General features: G+C 38.8%; 1 protein-coding gene across 6 annotated transcripts in view; it reads left to right on the top strand.

Moving 5' to 3' along the window:
- Positions 1-17,065, top strand: part of ANK3 (ankyrin 3) — a 698,348-nt gene that overhangs the window by 594,091 nt on the left and 87,192 nt on the right. For all 6 annotated transcript variants that reach the window (XM_074382261.1, XM_074382265.1, XM_074382263.1 and 3 more), the window contains one exon: positions 16,760-16,866. In XM_074382261.1, the coding sequence (XP_074238362.1) occupies positions 16,760-16,866 (107 nt within the window). The remainder of the gene's footprint in view (positions 1-16,759; positions 16,867-17,065) is intronic.

The following is a 17,065-nucleotide window of genomic DNA, read 5'->3' as shown; positions in this document are numbered from 1 at the left end:
CTATTACCAAGACCTACTTACCGAGGTCGACTGGAAGAGCAGCATTTTCTCGGAACTAAGGATTTGTGAACAGAAATAGAAGACAAAGATAATTTTTGAGAGGAAACTAATGTTCTTGTAGTCAGCTGTTGTTTCCGACTCAAAAATGCCTCTGTGGACATCATGAACACTTCGGTAGACCCATCAGAGGAAAGGAGAGCATAGGGCACCCTAAAAAGTAATGCTTCAAAGTGAACTTTAAGTTGATAATGTAAAAACAGGAAGTTGCTGTCTTTCATGAGCACAGAATAACCACATAGGGATTCCTTGTGGAGCCGGCATGTTTAATGAGCATATAACACTGCTCAGGGTCACACAAATCCAGGATAAACTGGCAAGAGATTTTGGAGGGGGAAATAAAAGGCAAAGACATTTTAGGGACTGTTGGGGGCATTTAAAAATATCTTGGAGATATCTCTGTATATAAGAAATTTTCGATAATTTTCTCAGCAGTGGTAATTTTAGCATTGATTATTTTCTTAGCTTAACATTGAACCTACTCAGAGAATATTGGGTATGCATGCTGAAGTTTTCAGGAATTAAGCAATCGTTAATTCAGCTATTTATTTCCAAATAGTTCAGCCAAAACGCATGTAGATAAAGTTAAAGCAAATATAGCAATGTTAATTGTTGAATCTAGGTGGAAGGTACATGGATATTCTTTATACAGTTTTTCAACTTTTTTATTTGTGTGAAGAATTTCAGAATAATAACTTGGAAGAAGGAGGAAAAATTTTGAAAGAAGTGCATTAACTTTTTAGGTCTCTAGTGTTGAGACTAAAAAAGTTAATGCACCTCTGTCTGTTACTACAGATAAATAAAATTATAGGTATAGAGAAGGAGAAGGAAAAGGCTAATTCCTTAAAGGAGAAGCTGTCAGACAGAAGTGTCTAGATATACTGTGCAAGAGTAATGGGAAGCATTTACTTCAGACGTGCATTTAAAGACTTTGGAATTAAATGACAAAATCATTAATTTCTGTTTTTCATTTCTCTAATTTTATATTTATAATTTTGAAAATCTAGCTCTTCCACAGTAATAATTTTGTTGGAGGGTGGCTCACACCTGTAATCCCAGAACTTTGGGAGGCAGAGGCAGGCAGATCACCTGAGGTCAGGAGTTCGATACCAGCCTGACCAACATGGTGAAACCCTGTCTCTACTAAAAATACAAAAAATTAGCCAGAGGTAGTGGCAGGCGCCTATAATGCCAGCTACTCGGGAGGCTGAGGCAGGAGAATAGCTTGAACCTAGGAGGCAGAGGTGGCAGTGAGCCGAGATTATGCTGCTGCACTCCAGCCTGGGCGACAAGAGTGAGACTCCATCTCAATCAGTCAATCAATCAATATTTTGTTGGAAAGCATGAAAGAAGTTTTAAATATTTAGAATTCCCAAAGCAATGATATGTAATTTACTGTCAGATTTAAAACGACTCTGTCATTGCCCAGTTAAAGTTGCCTTGACAAGTAAAAAAAGAATAAAAATGAAGTCTCTTTGATGAGTAGACCTCACTCATACAAAGTACAGTTGCCTCTCTATTATCTGCTGATTAAGCAGTTTGCATATTAACCACAGTTTAAGTGCAGTTGAGACCCAGAGTGATGAGTGCAGCCTGCCACCCCACCTTCTAGGGACCTGTGCTGGCTGAAGGCACACGTGGAGGCCAGAGCTAGGGGAAGGGAGGGAAGCAGAAGAGGTGGCGCTATCCCCACCCTCTGTTGGGCCTGAGCACTGATTAGTCTGTAACCTACTTAATTCCTTCCTGTACAGTAAAGAATAGTCTCTTCTATGACAGGTTATTGTGAACTTCCTATTCTTTTACCTTCTCTTTACTTCAGAAGTGCATTGAAATCTATTAGAATGAAGTGACAGAAAATTATTAGTTTGTGTCTTTCATTCCTCTGACTCTTTATTTATAAATTTCAAAATGTAGCCTTTCCACAGTAATCATTTCATCAGAAAGCACGAAAGAAGTCTGTTAGCCAAAAATCTTCTGAAGATATGTTTTGGAAAATGTGTATGTAAAGGAAATCATCTCTTTGATTTGTCAAAATATCTTTTTATTTAAAGAAATGACTCAATCTGGACCATTTATGAGAATCACTTGGAGAATGTGTGTGTGTGTGTGTGTGTGTGTGTGTGTATGTGTGTGCATGTGTGTATGTGTGTGTGTATGTGTGTCTGTGTGTATGGGGTGTGTGTGTGTGTGTGTGTGTGTGAGAGAGAGAGAGAGAGAGAGTTAGGGAGAGACTTGCTGTATATCAGGCTATAGTGCAGTAGCATGATCTCAGCTCACTGCAACCTCCACCTCCTGGGTTCAAGTGATTCTTGTGCCTCAGCCTCCATAGTAGCTGGAATTACAGGCGTGCGCTACCACAACCGGCTAATTTTTGTATATTTTAGTAGAAACAGAATTTTGCCATGTTGCCTAGGCTCGTCTCAAACTCCTGACCTCAAGTGCTCTGTCCACCTCAGCCTTCCAAAGTGCTGGGATTACAGGTGTGAGCCACCATGCCTGGCCACCTGGAGTTTTTTTGTTTTGTTTTTGGTTTGGTTTTTGTGGGTTTTTTTGAGAGGGAGTTTTGCTCTTTTGCCCAGGCTGGAGTGCAGTGGTGAGATCTCAGCTCACTGAAACCTTCACTTTCTGGTTTCAAGCAATTCTCCTGCCTCAACCTCCAGAGTACCTGGGATTACAGGCGCCTGCCACCATGCCCAACTCATTTTTGTATTTTTAATAGAGACAGATTTCACCATGTTGGCCAGGCTGGTCTTGAACTCCTGACCTCGTGATCTATCCACCTCGGCCTCCCAAAGTGTACAGGTGTGAGCCGCCGCACCTGCATGGAAAACTTTTAAGAAGACAGTTGCTCAGTTCCTCATTTCTTTGGCCTGGGTAGAACCTGGACCTGTAATTCTAAATGCACCCAAGGTTGAAAGCCACTGATTCATAGTCAGTGTTCTTAATTTAGGCCGGGGTTACTCAAACCTGTAATCCCAGCACTTTAGGAGGCCAAGGCGGGTGGATCATTTGAGGTCAGGAGTTCGAGATTAGTCTGGCCAACAGGGTGAAACCCTGTCTCTACTAAAAGTACAAAAATTAGCCGGTCATTGGTGGTATATGCCTGTAATCCCAGCTACTAGGAAGGCTGAGGCAGGAGAATCACTTGAACCTCGGAGACAGAGGTTACAGTGAGCCAAGATTGTGCCACTGTACTCCAGTCTGGGCAAAAGAGTGAGATTCTGTCTCAAAAAAAAAAAAAAAAAAAAAAGAGTAACTCACCCCTGGTGATACAACTTATATGCGGCAGAGTCACTGGCCATCTGGTTCTACACTGCCTCATTTTATCCTGAACGTTCTACATCTGCATTGCTAAGGGCAAGAACAAGGCCCATGAGGAGCCCAGGGATTTTCCATTCTGTCCTCCAGGATCTTATACTTGCTAATATTCTTGGTCGGGCCACAGAACCACCATCACGATCTATTTTTTAGCATGAAAGATTATATTTTGACACGGTATTCTTCTTTATGTTTATTTCTAATCCTAATAAAGTCTTTTATTTATTCAATGTACTTTAAAAATAACTGACATAACATACTCAGTAACAATTATAAAAAGTATGAAGAACTAAAAATTATGACATAGAAGGCATCATTACAGGAATGGAAATATTTGACCTTCAGACAGCTAAAAGGTAGAAGGCATGACATCAGTTTACAAATATTTTAGCAGGCTAACCAATTAGTTTCACTTCCTTTAAATGACCTTAGAAGTAGTTGCAAGACCAAAAAATATGTATATATTGTAGGCAGAAACATTTAATTCAATATGACTTTTTATAGAGTCATTCAAAGAGGTCATTTATTGATGTGGGTGGGTTTTGCCTACATATATCTATTTGGCTTTCCACATGTACCCATTTCCATGGCAGTGCCTGGATCTGATGGTCAAATCCTTTACCCCACCCATTTCTCAGCTCATGTTCAGAAGGGGCATAAGTCCCTCCTGTTCTTCAACAGTGAGACTCAAATCAGGCCGTTCAGATCATTTCTTTTCCTGGATTACAGTGATTACTTTAGGATGAAAAGTAAAATCTGAGCCCATTTAGTGAGACTCAGATTTGAGATTTTGTCTAACCTTTTGGGAAAGAAAAACTCCACTGGGGTTCCTAAGCTGTAAAGATGACATAGCCCAACGCCGTTGGAGGTAGAGTATAAAGACAAGTGATTTCTACTATCATTTGAGCTGGATTCAACCTACCTTGAAGTTAGCACCATTCAGATTTTCTTGCCATATAAACCAGTAATTTAATTTCAGTCTCCCCCTATCCCTGGAAAGGGAGTATCTTAAACCAGTTTAATTTGGTTTTCTGTCATAACGAATGTGCTTGCTATTGGTGGTAATGAAACCTCGTAGGAACAACCACCTATCAATGGTAACATAAAAAGTCTAGCATCTTCAATTGCCATTCAGCCTTGAGATTCTATTATTTTATGCTTTCTCTTAGAAATAAGTAAATCCAATTTTAACAAAGGAAAAAGAAAATGAGAAACTGATTTAAGAGAATGCTATAAAGTTGGATATGTCTTTTATTCCTTTTTTTTTTTTTTTTTTTTTTTTTTTTTTTTTTTTGAGATGTAGTATCACTCTGTCACCCTGGCTGGAATGCAGTGGCATGATTCCAGCTCACTGCAACCTCTGCCTCCAGGGTTCAAGCAATTTTCGTGCCTCAGCCTCCCCAGTAGCTGGGATTACAGACATGTACCACCACACCCGGCTAATTTTTTTGGTATTTTTAGTAGAGACAGAGTTTCACCATGTTAGCCAGGCTTGCCTCAAACTCCTGGCCTCATGTGATCCACCCACCTCCGCCTCCCAAAGTGCTGAGATTATAGGCGTGAGCCACCACGCCCGGATAAACTTGGATATTTCTAAACAAAAATGTTAGAAAGGAGCCCCTTGCCAATTGATCACTGTAAAATGAACACGTCCCATTTCCTTACAGTTCTGTTGACCTAGAGGCAGTGCATCTATATAAAGAGAGGAATCAGACAGCTGCTTGGCCCTACTGTTTCTCTGAGTCGATTTCTTTCTTCTTGAAGACTTCCTTTTCAGATTAGATTTGCCTACATGGTTTGTTCCTGAGGGGACTAGTGGTAGGCCTTCAACAGTAACTGGTTTAGAAGGCTTAACTCGACTACGATGTCAGCAATTGAACTGGCTGTTTGAATGCTGACTGTGGAGAAAATTCCGTAGTGATATTGGAGGCCTTGTTATAGCCATCATGTCCGTGAAGGCTGCCGTCATACCTTCCACCCCATAACTCTTCCCATTTATCTCACAGCCAAGGATTCTAATTCCTTTGGATTGCACCTGGTCTTTTTTGAGGCTAAGGATGATTTCATGTACATTTAGTTAAGTAATGGATACATTAGCAAGTAGTTGTGAACATTGGAGGGTTCTTCAGGAGAAACTACCTGCTTGTGTTTTGAAGATCTAGGCATTTTCAATTATCTCAGTAATAGGAAGAGAGAATACCTAACCCAAAAGGCTGCCTGCGCTAACAGTCAGATTTTCTTCCTCTGCCTCTCAACTCTCTTCCACCCACACTCCACTCGCTTCCCCCACACCCACCGGCAGATTAACCTTGCTATTTCTTTCACGTAAGCTAATTGCTAAGCAGGTGCTCAGAAACGTGCATGGTGGCAGAAGGTAGCCAGCCTCAGATTAAAGATTTGCTAAAGATAGTCCCCCTGGAAGATAAGCACCTTTGACTGGTGACATTTAATATGCTGCTTTCTCTCTTCAAAGTGCTTTGCCAGCATTACTCAGGTGATCCATTCAACACCTCTCAAAGATTGGTCAGCAAGATTACAGATTTATTTTTTAAGGCAAAGAGTTCGATATTGTGACTTCCTTAAGGTAGTACAGCTAGTTTTGACATCTCAAGCTTGGTGTTGACACACTCAGCTTCTACTCTGACCTTGATTCACCTTCTTTTGTTCAAGTTCGTAACAATCCAATTTGGAAATTCAAAGAATGAAGTTTCTTTATAGTTTCTATGCTATTCTCATGTACAATAACTCTTAAGAGTGATAATAGTTGACTTCTAGAAAAATACTGTAACGGATAAAAGGCCTGCTTTTTCTATTATAGTAAACCTTTAATTTTTATTTTATTTTGCTACTTGTGTCAGGTTTCCTTTTACGGAATCCAGTTCTTAAAAGTGTTTCTACATAGTTGTGCTGGTTGTCTAAACCTATTATCTATTTGGGTAGCAGTTTGCCATTTCACTCAATATCCATTGCAGGTCACAATAATTATAGTAATTAGTACAGTACCTGCCACAATATTTTATGATGCATCATTTCATGCTTTTGGCTACCTAGTGAAATAGGTATTATGACTACCACTTTACAGACAAGGAGACTAGGGCTGTGAGGAGTGTTTAGCTTGTCCAGCTAAATAGCTTGTCCATAGCTATTAGGTGATAGAGCCGAAAACAGACTGTAAATCTGATGGGTGCTTAAACCCATTCTCCTGCTGGCCACTAGGCAATAGTGCCACTCTAATAAGTAAAGCCTGGCAGATCGGAGTAAAGAATATTAGACATGGGAAGAATTGATGTGTAAACAAGGATTTTACAAAGCCAAAATACCACTATTATGTTCGTTAATCCAGCAGGCAGCTCTGACTTCTCCCTGCGGTGTGAAAACGATACACTGTCCTAAATATCTACATAGAGGAATGCAACATTATGGAAATGTAAGAAATAAATTATCTTCAATTATTAAAAATCTATGGGGTAGGCTGGGAGCAGTGGCTCACACCTGTAATCCCAGCACTTTGGGAAGCCGAGGCAGGTAGATCACTTAAGCCAGGAGTTCGAGACCGACCTGGCCAACATGGTGAAACCCCATCTCTAATAAAAATACAAAAAAATAAAATAAAATAAAATCAGCTGTGTGTCGTGGCACACGTCTGTAATCCCAGCTACTCTGGAGGCTGAGACAGGAGAATCGCTTGAACCCAGGAGGCGGAAGCTGCAGTGAGCTGAGATAGATCACGCTACTGCACTCCAACCTAGGTGACAGAGACTGTCTCAAAAAATAAAATAAAATGAAATAAAATAAATATCTAGGGGTATGAGATTAACATCATCTGTGTTTTTGTTGGCATGGTAATTTAGAATTTTCAAATCTCTTTCACATTACTTGGGTCATTCATTTTCACAGTGAATTCAGGGCAATTAATATTTTCTGCCTGTCACCCTAATGTAGAAATGGAGGTTTAGTGAGTGTCTTCACTTGCCATTCACTGGGCTATAGAGTGACACCGCCTGATTCAAACCCAAGTCATCGTCTTCTTTGTGTGGGGAACTGACACTCACATGAGTTCACCTGTCTTGGCTCTGTCCAATTTGTGGCCATATGGTGAAGTTATCCCTGATAGCCCTTTACTTTCCGCGGCTCCCAGTCTGGTTGTATCATCCAGCTGTTACTAAACAAAATTGTATTTAAGTCTTCCAGAATTGTTTCAATGGGTGTTGCATGTGACCTGTTATTGGGAGATTTACTGGGTGCCGTTATCTAGCCTGTCAAGGCTACCAGTTAATTTGGAAGACCACCTTCCCCAGAGGTGGTAGAACTGTTAGATAAGGAAACTTGTAGAGTTAAATCTGGACCTTAATTCATGTCATCTAACACTAGAGGCTGTCAGTCAGCAACCTAGAGAATTACTACTATTGGAGTTAATGGGATATCTCCTTCTCTCTCTCTCTCTCTCTCTCTCTCTCTCTCTCTCTCACACACACACACACACACACACACACACACACTTTCTTGACCCCACCTCTTTTCTTCAGTGCCTAGACGTTTATTTCCAGACCTGAGCATTTGGGTGTGTCCTTGTTTGTAAGGCCAGTATGTACTTGCTCTCCTCTTTCCTCTGATGAATAGGGCTAGTAAGAAACTATTTTTGGAAAGTATTAAGCTCTTAGAGACAGTGATATCATCGTTAGTCAGGCTTTGGACTCTATTAAATAATATGCATTTTTAGTTTAATAGTCCTTGACATCACTTCCAAAATGAAAAGTGATATGCTTATTCATATTATTTTTGACATGGGAATAAAAATTATTAAAAATTCCATGTGAATTTTTTTTAACATAGTGTTCTCTTAAAGCCACCCAGTGCTAGGTGTATTGACTTTGTATTGCCAAGTTTTTGAAGTCTCTCTAAACCTCAGTTTCCTCATCTATCAGATGGCTCCATTATTCCCAGAGCTAATAGGTTCTGACAACTCAAACAAAAAATATGAATGTATAGGCCTGGTCAGTTCTTGCCATTAAATTGATGCACTGTAATTTGTGATATTGCTGTTAACAAAAGAATGTAAATATTTGGAGTCAATAAATAAGACCTAGTCATTGATAAGATACATTTTTATAACTGAATGGCCTCCATTGGTTTGATAAAAGCATCCTGTGTATATTACTATAAAGCCCCAGTGCTGGGACTGGAATTTTTTTTTTTTTTTTTTTTTTTTTTGAGATGGAGCCTCACTCTGTCGCCCAGGCTGGAGTGTAGTGGTGCAATCTCAGCTCACTGTGACCTCCACCTCCCAGGTTCCAGCAGTTCTCTGCCTCAGCCTCCTGAGTAGCTGGGATTACAGGTGCCTGCCACCATGTCCAGCTAATTTTTGTATTTTTAGTAGAGATGGGCTTTCACCATCTTGGCCAGGCTGGTGTTGAACTCCTGACCTTGTGATCCACCTGCCTTGGCCTCCCAAAGTACTGGGATTACAAGCGTGAGCCACTGCACCCTGCCTTGATTCTTTCTTTCTTTTTTTTTTTTTTTGTACATTTTAACCATTCCCACTCTGCCCCCACCCTCTGTCCCCTCACCACCCTTCCCTTCTCTAGTAACAGTGTGTCTACTTTCTATCTCCATGAGCTGGATTATTTTAATTTTTGGCTTTTCAAATTAGTAAGAACATGAGAAATTTGTCTTTCTGTGCCTAGCTTATTTTAGTTAACATAATTACCTCTAGTCCCATCCATGTTGTTGCAGATGACAGTATCTCATTCTTTTTTATTACTGAACAGTACTCCATTGTGTATATATACTCCATTGAGTATGTATTTTCTTTTTCCATTTGTCTGTTGATGAATACTTAGGTGCTTCTAAATCTTGCCTATTGTGAATAGTGCTGCAATAAACATGGGAGTGCAGATGTCTCTTCAATATACTTCTTTTCTTTTGGGTGTATACTTAGTGTTGGGCTTGCTAAATAGCTTGGCAGCTCTGTTTGCAGTTTTTCAAGGAACCTCCAGACTGCTCTCTGTGTTGTTTTATATTAATTTACATTCCCACCAACAGTGGATGAGGGTTCCCTTTTCTCCACATCGTCTTTAGAATTTGTTATTGCCTACCTTCCGGATAAAAGCTCTTTTAACTAGGGTGAGATGATATCTCATTGTGGTTTTGATTTACATTTCTCTGATGATCAGTGATCACCGTTCATTCTGGAGAAGGGTTAGGGTTAGGGTTAGGGTTAGGACCTTTTCACATACCTGTTTGCCATTTGCATTTCTTCTTTTCAGAAATGCCTATTCAGGTCTTTTGCCCATTTTTAATTGGATTATGAAATTTTTTTTTCCTGTAGAGTTGTTTGAGCTCCTTGTATATTCTGGTTACTAATCCCTTGTCAGATGGATAGTTTGTAAATACATGCTTCCATTCTGTGGGTTGTCTCTTCACTTTGGTGATTGTTTGTTGTGCAGAAGCATTTTAACTTTATGTGATCCCATTTGTCTGTTTTTGCTTTGGCTGCCTGTGCTTGTGGGTAGTACTCAGGAAATCTTTGCCCAGTTCAATGTCCTGGAGAGTTTCCCTAATGGTTTTTTTTTTCCAGTAGTTTCATAGTTTGAGGTCTCAGATTTAAGTCTTTGATTCATTTTTATTTGATTTTTGTATTTGGTGAGAGATAGGGGCCTAGTTTCATTCTTTTGCATATGGCTGTCTAGTTTTCCCAGCATCATTTGTTGAAGAGACTATTCTTCCTCCACTGTACATTCTTAGTACCTTTGTCAAAAATCAGATCACAGTAGATGTGTGGATTTATCTCTGGGTTCTATTCTGTTCCACTGATCTATGTGTCTGATTTTTCTCCAGCCACCATGCTGTTTTGGTTACTATATATCTGTAGTATAATTTAAAGTCAGATAATATGATTCTTCCAGTTTTGATCTTTTTGCTTAGGATAGCTTTGGCTATTCTGAATCTTTTGTAGTTCCACATACATTTTAGGGTTTTTTTTTAAACTTCTGTGAAGAATATCATTGTTATTTTGATAGAGATTACATTGAATCCATAGACCGCTTTGGGCAGTATGGACATACTGTTAAATATTTAATAATATTTAACAATATTGATTCTTCTGATCTGTGAACATGGAATCTCTGTTAATCATTTTATTTCTTTTTATTTATTTATTTATTTATTTTTTTGAGATGAAGTCTTGCTCTGTTGCCCAGGCTGGAGTGCCATGGCACGACCTCAGCTCACTGCAACTTCTTCCTCCCAGGTTCAAGTGATTCTCCTGTCTCAGCCTGCCATGTAGCTGGGACTACAGGTGCATCCCACCACAGCTGTCTAATTTTCTGTTTGCATTTTTAATAGAAACAGGGTTTCACCATATTGGCCAGGCTGCTCTTGAACTCCTGTCCTCAAGTGATCCACCTGCCTCGGCCTCCCAAACTGCTGGGATTACAGGTGTGAGGCACTGCACCAAGCCTTGTTAATCATTTTAAATATCTATTTGTTCAGTAACTAAATGGAGGCAAAGTTTTTTGTTAGTACTGTGGTGCTATGCACAGTAACTTGTCAGAACATTTTGAAATTCATATTGTTTATTAACATAAGTGAATAGTTGAAATGTTATATTTTCGTTTTAAGTAGATTCTAATCTGTACAAATAAGTGTTTGCAGACAGGTAGCATGGAAACGAATTACCAATTCAGTATCTGTGTGGAAAACCACAGGTTCTCTTGAATTGCTTTGTTTTGTATTTGGATGGAGGTTCCGTAGGAAGAGTATTTTGTTTGCCTGTTTTTAGGTTATTAAAATTGAGCTACGTGTGCTCATAAACTTAAGCAAACCTCTCTGAAAACACAAAACTCAGAAGGGAAAGTACTAAGGCACCAAAAATATGTTTAAGTGTTACTATTTGGAACAAATATTGGGACACATAGCTCAAAATAATATAGCTCACTGTTTTGAGCAAGTATGATATTTGTTTATGTTATGGCAAAGCTTCAATTAGTGGCAAAGTTGCAAGAGCAGGGAAGTTAAGAAAGGACTCAAAGGAATGTGGAATCTGTGTCCTGGCACATTCTGGCTTTGATAAATATTACATGATTGCAGTGATACCTTTTTGTGAGATATAATTCATTGTTTTAATAATTAATGGTACCAGCGCATGTTTCTAAGAGTACCAAAGGTAAATAATTTACTGTAATTACCAAAGAGGAATGATATTATTTATTTATGAGACCTTTTTTTTAAAAAAAAAAACCTTTGTGAAAAATAACCTTAGGCCCCCCAATATAAGAACTGTAGCTTGCCCTCCACACCACTCATGCCAAAAAAATTAAAGGAACAACACCATTTTGTATTAAGTATTTTGCCTTACTCTGAAGGTTTGTTGGTATGGGTCTCCAAATTCAGTGTAAGTTGTTGTTAAATGAGGCCAGACTCAAACCAACACCTCATCTTTGGTTAACCCATATGGAATTTAGGAACTTTCCTAAGTGGTTTATTGCTTTTGATGGATTAGAATCTTCTCTGTGGATTCTTATTAGATGCATTACCCATGTAATGGGTAGTGTGTACACCCATTCACTGGATATGTCCTCATTCATTAAATGCAAATAAAGCTGTTCCTTATTCATGTTTGCATTTTCCTAAAACCTGGGTAAGATAGTGACTTGCATATAATTGCTCTACAAATTTATTTTTCAATTTGATTTCAGGGCCATTTCAAAAAAATCTGTGTAATTCAGAATAAGTTTTTAAATTTAGATTTTATTATTACCAAAGTTATGTAATTGAACAAAAAGCCTTGACCAGGCGTAGTGGCTCATGCCTGTAATCCCAGCACTTTGGAAGGCCGAGGCAGGTAGATTGCTTGAGGCCAGGAGTTCAATACCAGCCTGGCTAACATGGTGAAACCTCGTCTGTATTAAAAATACAAAAAATTAGCTGAGTGTTAGTGGTACACACCTGTAGTCCTAGCTACTCAGGAGGTGGAGGCAGGAGAATCTTTTGAACCTGGGAGGTGGAGGTTGCAGTGAACCAAGATTGCACACTTCACTCCAGCCTGGGTGACAGAGGGAGACCCCATCTCAAAAAAAAAAAAAAAATAGGTTGTGAAGTATTTTGGTGGAGGGCTAGGGGAGGAATAGCATTAGGAGAAATACCTAATGTAGGTGACAGGTTGATGTGGTACAACAAACCACCATGGCACATGCATACCTATGTAACAAACCTGCACGTTCTGCACACGTATCCCATAACTGAAAGTATAATAATAATGATAAAGCCATATTCTCCAAGGCACACTTGTTAGGAAGAAACATCATCCCCATATACACTTTCAGTCCCCAGTTTTGCCTATCCAGAGACAAGTGCTTGAAATAATTTTCGATGACTCTTATTATGTGCTTGCATATCTCTAAATACTACATGTGTGTTGCTTCTTGCTGATATTTCTACATTTCAGGTATTATTTATCGACTTCCCCAAATGAAAGAGGAAGCTTTAATATTTTTTCACACTTTTTCTCCCTGACCGTGCACACTTAGTATCCTACCATTTCCCCAAACCGTTGTATTTTATTTTGCTTATATCTGTATTTGGTGATTATATTGTTATGCCTATGTAAATGTTACTCACATATGTGGCTTATTTTATGATTGCTTTTTCTTTTTTTTTTTTTTTTTTTTTTTTTTTGTCTGAGAAGGAGTCTTTCTCTTACCCAGGCTAGAGTGCAGTGGCACAACCTTGGCTCACTGCAACCTCTGCCTCCCGGGTTCAAGTGATTCTCCTGCCTCAGCCTTTCAAGTAACTGGGATTACAAGTGCATGCCACCACATCCAGCTAATTTTTTGTATTTTTAGTAGAGAATGAATTTCACCACGTTGGCCAGGCTGGTCACAAACTCCTGACGTCAAGTGATCTACCTGCTTCAGCCTCCCAAAGTGCTGGGATTACAAGCGTGAGCCACCTTGCCCAGCCTGATTGCTTTTTCTTTCCGGCACAATATTTTATTTTCCCTGAAGTTTTTTCATTTGCTTGATATCCCCTGTACATACCAATAATCCAACCCCAGAACTCTCCCCCAGTTGTACAAATCTCTCAATATGTTCACATTTGTTAGGTGATCTCGTCTACCTACCTCATGTCTCTTAGAGCTTTCTTACTTGTCATGTTCCTTGTAGGTCCACTGCACAGATGTGCTCTTGAGCCTTCCTTCATCATAACCATGAAAATTCCTTTTGTTTTCTCTTGGGTCAGAGTCCATGTCCTCCTTTTTCTTGGGTTACTCCTCATGTCAGTGGAATACATCTTAACAATAGTTTCCTTAGAGGGTGCATGAGAAATACATTTTAAAAGGTTTTATGTATCTGAAAATATCTGTCTAGTTCATGCTTGTTTTTAGTTTAGCCGGTTATAGAATTCTGACTTGAAATCATTTTCTCTAAGAATGTTGAAGGAATCGCTCCATTGCCTTTTACCTTCAAGTTTTGCTGTGAAAAGTCTGATACAGGTCCTCCATCTGTGACCATTTTTTCTCTCCGTGTTTCTATAGGCTCTGTCTTTGTCTCCAAATTCTGAAATGTTACGTTGATGTACCATAAATACGTTCTCTATTCATTCCTAGTGCTGGTCACTCAGTGGGTCATTTTACTCTGGCAACCTGTGTCTTCAGCTCTGGAAATGTTTCTTTTCCTTTGTTTCCCTATTTCATTCTAGAACTTCTTTTTTTTAAACTGATGAGGAGGATTTGAACCTCCTGAATTTATATTTTGCTTTCATGTATTTTCTCCCCTGTTTTCTACAGTTAAAAATTTCTCTAAAATTTCTAGGGGTTTTTTTTTCCCAACATATTTGTTACTTTCTAAGAGTCATTTCCACTAAATATTTCTTTTTTATAATAAGTAGTCTATTGTTTCACAGGTGTAAAAATATCTCATCTCTCTCTCTAGGTATTAGTGAATAATTTTAAGTTTTCTTCTCCCTGAAAAGCCCATTTTCTCCAGTTTGCTTTCCTTCCGTTTGCTTTTGTTTTTACAGTAGATGCTTTTCTCAACTGTCTAGTAGCTATTGGCTGTCTACTCATTAATAAACTCATTGGAAGCTCTCTGTATGGTATAGAGGTTGTCATCCATGATTTCCACTGAAGTAATAAGCCAGGATATTTCACTGGGAAATTCCAGTGGGCAAGTCAGACATCCCATTTTCTGCCTAGAACTCTATTCCTAACTGTGTTTAGAAGACCAATAAAGGAAGAAGGCTGGGAGTCGATCTTCATTTTTAGTATGGCGCCTCTAGCCTTCTAGTCTCCTGCCTCTAGCCCTCTGCTAGGGTTGGTGGTGGTGATGACAGGGCATCATTATTTGACAACTGAGGCGATTATGAAGGTCAGCTCACTTTTTAAAGAGATTTTAGCCAATCCTTTTGTTTCTCTGCTGATGTATTTTCTCTTATTCTCTCTGTCCTTTCTGTGTATGTATTTTTAAATATGTGACTGTCATTTTTACCAAGGTTTCAGTAGGAAGCAGATTGAGGGGGATCTGTGGGCTAATACCTTTCATCAGATTTGGCGTAGTCTTAGCCATTATCTTTTCAAATATAGCTCCTCCTTTATTCTCTTGTATTTCTAAGGGTCTAATTTATACCTATGTTAAAATCTCTCAGTGTTCCACATCTTGTACTATTTTCTATTTTTTTTACTAACCTTCAGTTTTTATATTTTTCCATTTATGGCTCTAACTTATCAACCCTCTTTTATATTGTGTCGAAGTCAAGAACTGACACTGTATTTAATACTGAACCAATGCCCATTTGATTCTTATGTATATTCTAGTGTTCTATCCCTTTTAATTTATTTTCTCTTTCTGCCTATCTTCGTAAACATACTAATCATAGTTATTATGAAGTGCTCAATAGCTTACCTCAGAATCTGGATGGCCTGGGAATCTATAGTGTCTGTCTATCTTGGTTGGTTTTATTTTGTTTTCCTGTTTTTATTCACATACTCTGGCCATGCTTGGCAGTTTTTCACTTTATGCTAGACATGGTGTATAAAAAATTGTGGACACACCGATGGTGATTTATTCCTCCAGAGAATGTTGACCCTCCCTCTGCTAGGCAAATAGAATAGTAGATGATCTTTTTTTTTTTTTTTTTGAGACAGAGTTTCTCTCTTGTTACCCAGGCTGGAGTGCAATGGCGCGATCTCGGCTCACCGCAACCTCTGCCTCCTGGGTTCAGGCAATTCTCCTGCCTCAGCCTCCTGAGTAGCTGGGATTACAGGCATGCGCCACCATGCCCTGGCTAATTTTTTTTTGTATTTTTAGTAGAGACGGGGTTTCACCATGTTGACCAGGATGGTCTCGATCTCTTGACCTCGTAATCCACCCGCCTCAGCCTCCCAAAGTGCTGGGATTACAGGCTTGAGCCACCGCGCCCGGCTATCATTTTAATTCGGTTAAGATTTTGCTGAAATGAGACTGGTTTGCAGCCCTGGTAAAAGCTCATACTACCTCTGGTTTCCCTCCAGCTCACCAGCATCCTTATTTAAAATTGTGGTATCATCTTCAAATCTCTTTCCCATTATAAGTTCTAAACTTTTAAGTCATTTTCTCATTAACTGCCAAAAATCTCCATTATGCTCTTCAGAGGTATTTCTGGTAAGGTTTTGAGCTTCCTGTTCTGCACAGCCCCAGAATTCAGCAATTGTTCTTAGCAGAAAACTAGCGTGCTTGAGGCCACCCAAATCTCCACCAAAACTCTCCTGGCTTTTCTGTTCAACAACAGTGACCCCTGTAGCTTAAAAGTACAAATCTGTTTGCATTGGAAACTGACAAAAGCTCATAAGTTAAAAATGTGCAACCGAAAGTCAGTTGAACTCCTGGAGATGTTCCCCTTCCCAGAGTTTGGTAGTTCTTTTCGTTCTCAATGCTTTAGCCACCCTCTGCTGCATTCAGATATGATTTCTGTATTTTATCCTGCTTACTTGGCAGAAGCACTAGACTGCTGCTAGCTACTCCACCCCACTCGGAACCAGACATCTTCAAGATTGAATTTTTCATTTTTTATTTTGAGAATTGGGAAAAAAACATTGCAGTTGTTATAGGATTAATTTGGAGACGTGTTGAAGTGATTAAAATCATAGTTGGAATTAGTTCTGTGCCATGCCAATTATCTAGGGTGCTTTCTTTAAAAATTGAAAGAAAACAAATTATCAATAGACTTTATTTTCTAACATTATTATACTCAAATTTCAACATATTCTTGTAGAAGAGAATTTAAAAATTATTTCTGTTGAATGTAAGTCTATCTGGAATTAGAGGAATACAGATATGTTTTATATGTGTAGAGAAACCAGTCGTGTATGGTTTGTTGATGTAATTTAATTTACCATTTTATTTTACAGCATCTAACATTCACAAGGGAATTTGATTCAGATTCTCTTAGACATTACAGCTGGGCTGCCGACACCTTAGACAATGTCAATCTTGTTTCAAGTCCCATTCATTCTGGGTAAGTAACCTAAATGTCACTTTTCTTTATCCTACTACATGAACATTGCGTTTATTATTTACAGTTATAAATTCACATCAACAAGCTTCATATATATGAATATATTCATGTATGAAATGTATACTCATTAGTATATGTAAAGTGTATTTGTAATCATTAAATTTTTTCTAAGCAATTCTGTATGGGTTTTTTTATGAGA

This window comes from Saimiri boliviensis, chromosome 12, assembly GCF_048565385.1.
Source record: "Saimiri boliviensis isolate mSaiBol1 chromosome 12, mSaiBol1.pri, whole genome shotgun sequence".
In the NCBI taxonomy this organism is placed as follows: domain Eukaryota; kingdom Metazoa; phylum Chordata; class Mammalia; order Primates; family Cebidae; genus Saimiri; species Saimiri boliviensis.
This window is presented reverse-complemented; position numbering and strand designations above follow the sequence as displayed.